Source organism: Cryptotermes secundus, unplaced genomic scaffold (assembly GCF_002891405.2).
Source record: "Cryptotermes secundus unplaced genomic scaffold, Csec_1.0 scaffold364, whole genome shotgun sequence".
In the NCBI taxonomy this organism is placed as follows: Eukaryota; Metazoa; Arthropoda; class Insecta; order Blattodea; family Kalotermitidae; genus Cryptotermes; species Cryptotermes secundus.
This window is the reverse complement of record NW_019733841.1, coordinates 128546-134529: the sequence shown is the minus strand read 5'-3', so window position 1 is coordinate 134529 and position 5984 is coordinate 128546. Positions and strand designations below refer to the sequence as shown.

The 5984-nt window shown below is 40.1% G+C and overlaps 1 protein-coding gene across 10 annotated transcripts in view; it reads right to left on the bottom strand.

Moving 5' to 3' along the window:
* LOC111868240 (poly(rC)-binding protein 3) overlaps positions 1–5984 on the bottom strand; it is a 114530-nt gene that overhangs the window by 47339 nt on the left and 61207 nt on the right. For all 10 annotated transcript variants that reach the window (XM_023858710.2, XM_023858712.2, XM_023858702.2 and 7 more), the window contains exon 2: positions 4697–4835. In XM_023858710.2, the coding sequence (XP_023714478.1) occupies positions 4697–4774 (78 nt within the window). In that variant the 5' untranslated portion in view covers positions 4775–4835. The remainder of the gene's footprint in view (positions 1–4696; positions 4836–5984) is intronic.

Below are 5984 nucleotides of genomic sequence, written 5' to 3'. Positions count from 1 at the left end.
TGTGTGTGTGTGTGTGTGTGTGTGTGTGTCTTAACTAAATAAAGACCCAATGGATGGAAGCAATTTATTACACATTATGATTCTTCTATTTATTGAACATTTCATGTAAAATAAAATTGCAATGCTTTTTTCTTTAATGTCCAATTATGCCAATGGACATTAATACTTATTCCAATAAATCACAAGTACTTTTTCTTGCAAACTGTTTCAACAGGATGGCAGCTCAAGTGTCAAACCTCAGCGATTAAAATACCTCCTGCAAAAGTCATGGAATGTTAATGACACTCTGAAATACCTGAAAAGAACCAGTATGTTCTTCTGATAGATTTCTGTTGCCCTATTAGCAACATTTAAGCCCTGGCTGCTAGCCAACAAGACCGGTAGGACACTGCCAACAATCATCCTCATCTAGAACGAGCGGTACAAGTCAACTAAATGGGAAATATGGTATTTAAAACTGGCAACGTCAAACAGCCTACCATTTAGATTGTGGCCTTCTTGACTGTGACACCATGTAATTTTGTAGCTGAATCAATGTTTCAGAGGTACATGCTGCCTCCAGCTTCAGGACTGGATTGGTGTGAGGATGTGGCCAGATTATAATGGATAGTGGTAGGAAAGGAAACACAGCCCTGTCCAGACAAATTAGGAGAGTGAACAGGAAGTTATATGAAAACAACCATTTTCAGGGCTCTTTTAGTTTCTCTTCTGGAATGTGACAGTGTAGTTTGGTAGCAGAGTACTCACCATGAAGACTGAGTAGAACCACATAAAAAATGACAAGACCATACATAATATGTGCATCATATTGTGGCGTGCCGCCAAAAAGGACAGAAGACACATCCACTAATAGGAAACAGCTGCGATAAGAATGTATACTTCAGTGGAAATGCAATACCACCAGATCGTTGCATAGGAATCGCCGAAACAACAAAAACGTTTCCCAGGAAACTGAAGGATATCCACGGAAACGAATGCTACTTGCGGATAAAACCAAAACCTTGAACACGATGTTCGCTATTCAGTCCAAGTGCACGTTATAGAAGTCCAGCTTCAGCAAGACCAGTCAGTTTTTAGTGTAGCTCCAACTAGGACAGAAGCAAGCTCACATCCAATAAAGGACAGTTCACCAAAATCAGCGGTGCAAGTAACTTGTGATAGTGAAGTTCTGAATAATTGTACTTGCAAATGTAAGAGATTGTCCAATAAACGTCTTAGCCAAATCCGAGACCCAAGTGAATTTACTTGTCGCATTACATAGGAAACAGGCAACAATATTCTGTTTGAAACTAGGCAAAAATATTATACAAACCCATAACAAGTGGAAAACTGCTCTCAGGAAACAATTAGCAGAATTCATAGAACTCCAATGGTTCTTGAATTCAAAACCAAAAACTGAAGTGTCCCATTTACAAGGAAAATATGAAATTACATATGAAATGAGAAGATAGAGTAGTTCCATAAGGCAGTCCCTCTGTCCATCCTAGTGATATGTGGAACTGTTCTGTAAGCTGATATCAAAGAATTAAACTTGGGAATGAATTCCCTGCCTCCAGAAAGTCAAAAGGTTCAATACGTTGCTCATAGAAGTATGTCACTGCATTATCCAGAGCCAGGTCAATCAATACTTTCATGTCTTTGCAGCATTTTCTTCTTATATTCATTTTAGAATATGAAAAATGCTGTATGCGGTTATTCCCATGTACATGGACTGTCCATTTCCTCCTCCTTGATGCAATCACACTAATGACATTAAGTCAGCAATAAAAATCGCAAAACTCCTCATTACTTAACTTTCTTTTCTGTCATGTTCTCTCTCCTGCTGCTCCACTTTCTTCAAATACCACCATTAAGGTAAACATTTAATTATCTACCAATTTTTGCAATTCCTCCAAAATATTCATTATATACCTTTGTAATTAATGTTTAGATGATGGTAAGTAACATGTCTGCACAAATCCATGTAACAGCTTCTTTAACAAGCTTAGTGAAACCTTACAGCAACCATGAAACCTTACAATGTTGAAGTTGCAATGGTGTCAAGAAAAAGGCAAATCCACATGAGACGGGAATCATGCAATTGAAATGCAGGTGAATTGGTCACAATGCATATTCCCTTATCTATCATACCTGAGACCGTGTGTGTGACCAAGTGATATTTCATGTATAGTCTTGTAACGTAACTCAAAAATACATCTCATTCATTACAGGAAAACAAACAGATGCATTTCAAATCTAGCTGTTCAAGACGCAGTTCTCATGGCAAAATGTTACAATCTACCAAAATACACATCCCATCCCAGAATTCCATCAGTGTTCAAAATTTGGGCTGCTCTTGGTAACATGCCCATTCGAGATTGAATGGGTGTAGAGAAACTGCAAGCGTAAAAACATTTGCCAAGAAAATATCACTGCAATCAATACTTAACAACTGAAGCAAACAGCATTTGAAAGTGCAACAGTGAACCAATCTAAGTGCCTGTTGTTCCATCAAAGGTAACGTGAGTACCAATGTCCTTCAACCAACAGAAAAAAAGTTAGTAGCTTGTCAATGGCACAATTTAATGTGAAATGACACCACACTTACCAAGTGCAAACAGCAGCAGATGTGACATACTATTATTACTCACTGATTATTCATGAAGGGACTGATGAGACAAAAATTTCTCATGGCTTTTATTAGGCAATTTAATCAAATATTTGGAAATGAGACCTACCTCAGATGATTGTTAAATTACTTTTGACACAACAGAAATAAAACTGACTGACTGTGGCTTCTGACTCGCTTGAATGGGAAGCAACTCCGAACAGCTTCTTAAAAGACATAAGTGGTGGCAAATCATGGGTATATGAAAACTAAGCAGGCTCTATCAGGATAAAAATCACTCCTTAGTGAGCCCCCACCAAAAAAAAAAAACATGCCAAATGAACAGTTGAAAAATAATGCTATTTTCTTTGATTACTCGGGTACTGTGCACCATGACTGTTCCACGAGGTGACAGCATTAATAATACTTGACACCGATGTTCTGTTTCCTGAAAATGCATGCCATCTCTTCTTACTTTACTGACAAGATATCCTGAATAACATTTCTGTGATGGACTCGGTCTTCGGCAAACATTCTTCTGAACTTTCTGACACTTCCTAACAGACTTACATGCAACACCATATTTGTAACCCTCAGTGCTCGACTGTAAACTTAACTGTGTCAAACACAAAAGAACTTCTGTAGACAACAACAATTATCAAATCTATCACCTTTCAAAATGAGAGCTGAACACATTTTTAATTCGCATAGTGGGGGGTGGGTGAACGGAGAAGTTCATGGAGGTAGGCCTAGGCCCACTGGAGCTGTAGTGCCAAGGGGGAAAAAAAAGTGGGGGGTGGAGTCCAACTGGGTCCACTCAGCACAGCAACCACTGACTGGCCTATTGTATCTGACCAGGGTGGTGGTGATGATGAGAAATTGGTGGAATGAAGATTGGCAGGGTACAGAAGTACTCTGAGAAAACCCACCCCAGCACCACTTTGTCTACCACAAATCCCACTTGACCAGACCTGGGTTTGAATCCAGGCTGCCGCGGTGGGAAGCAAGTGACTAACCGCTTGATCTATGGCACGGCCTTGAGCACATTTTCTTGCAGTCACACGATTTAATAATTTCCATAATTGGTATCTTAATCAGGAAATGATGGAAAGCGTGATTTCAAGTGATTTTACTTAACTGGACACATGAAACCATCAAGATGACACTGGAGTGCAGAAGATCTGTATCTTATATCCGAAGTTCCACTGCATGACATTAAAACCGATGTTTGGCATGATGGTAAGATGAGTATTACTAGCCGTCTGTTGTGTGCAGGCACAATTAATTCTAAGGGCTGGAACACACACAGCGACATCGGTTGTATGGAAAAATGTCGTATGATTCTTTTGCTGTACAACCTCCTTTTCACACTAGAGCGACCAAATACATTTCTTTGCTCTCCAACTGTAGTATGGTAGATGTCACACGTCACGTATGAAAGCTAAAACTACACTTTATATTTTTACTACTTGATGCGACATGAACCGTACGGACGTCATATGACCGATGTCACTGTGTGTTTTCCAGCCCTAGGAAGTGTGCATAACACATATTGAAACTGCCCTGTAAACTTCATCTTATGATGTTAATGCTGCAGCTGAACATGTAGGGGAGACAGCAACAACCCATGCAGTGACCATGCCCAGCAGAAAGGCCATGCATCATAAGAGCTGATAAATAATCTCAATGTGTATGGCACTGCCAATGTAATCATTACACATAAATTCAATTCAGCAGCTGCTAAAATCTGCAACAGACCATGATTTAAACCCATGCACTGTTAAGAGGAAATATAATACATGCACTGCTCCGGTCTCTGTCAGTTTCAAAGCCTACCACTCAAAATGTAATGAATGCAAAGAGTACTGCATAATTACATCTAAAACCACAACATCCATCTTATTTCAGTTGGTAACATGGAGAACATCTAACTCCAGTATCAAGATGAAATATGACGGGTCAGTTTACAAAGAATTATGTTGCACTTTATACACGAAGTACATTCTGAAACTAGTCTTAAAAACTTCCTGGATAGTTACAGCTGGTTACACTGAGCTCCTGTGTAAGCGGATGAGGTTCAGTGGTCCAGGACGTGTGTTCTGTACATACCTTGCCTTGCATGATAAGCCTAATGGTAAGGGTGACAGTGGGATCATCATTGGGCAGAGGCTTGTCCATGGAATCCATGCTGTGGTGATGTCTGGTCGGTACAGAGGGGGTAGTGTGGCGACACTCAGCTCACTTCAGTCTGCGGACCAAACAAACACGCAGCGAGTTAGTGGGGAGAGAGCAGGGTAATTTTGGAAAATGCTGGGGAACTACCTAGAATAGGGCCATTACAACTCTGCAAACAAATTATTACTTTCAACAAACAGCTGCCATATGCTTTGCACCGAAATACAATAGCTAATGACAGCTTTATACAGCCTTCAGATTACTGTCAGCGGCATGGATGTGATGCAGTGCAATCTGGTAGACTGGAAGCAATTATCAGGAGAACATGCTCAACTTCTTCAGATCTACCAGATTACACATGTCAGAACATCGATGTTCACACATTAATATTCACCACTTCGAGAACCTAAAAATTCCTAATCTGTATTCCTTGTTTGAGAAGAAATAAAAACTGGTCGCAAAACTTCCTCATTCATTCATATATATATATATGCACAGCAACATGCATGCATTCACCTCCCTCTGGTCTAAGCAGCTCTGACACTACAACAAGTTTGTGTAATGGAAGGAATATGCAGGATGACATACAAGTGCTGTGAAGGTTCACATACACTCACTAGCTCTCCCTCATATATACATGTAACTATCACAGCAAACTTACAAGGCCTCATGAGTTGCTTGTATGTATGCATAATTTGATGTCTGTCTGCACGAAGACAAAGCTTAAAGATTTCTGAATAATGTAAGATTGGAGGTTTTCATGGCGGTGTCTATGAAAAATGCAGTCTTCTGGCATGTGGCACAGTGTAGATATTGTGTAAACTGACGTTTCTCCATTTTCAGGGTATAAAAATTGACGAGATGCAGCCACCTGCTCACGGATTTTTATACCCTCAGGATGGAGACTATACGTTCCTCCAAAACATCGGTTTACATAATATCTGCATGGTGCCACATCCCAAAAGATGGCATTCTTCACTTCTGAATAATGCCTGTATATTAGCACAAAACTACAGAGTAATATAGGAAGGAGAAATAAAACTTAAGTCAGGCTACACTGATGAGATCGCTTGAGGCAAGCCCAGAAGACTTAGCTGCCATTAGTAAGGGACATCGGTGTACAAGCTACTGGATTCCGTGGGGAGCGAGTGCAGAAATGGTGCCCAAGTGTGTGAAGTGTGCGATGTTACACTTGGAGCTGTTCAAAATACGTATTACGGGG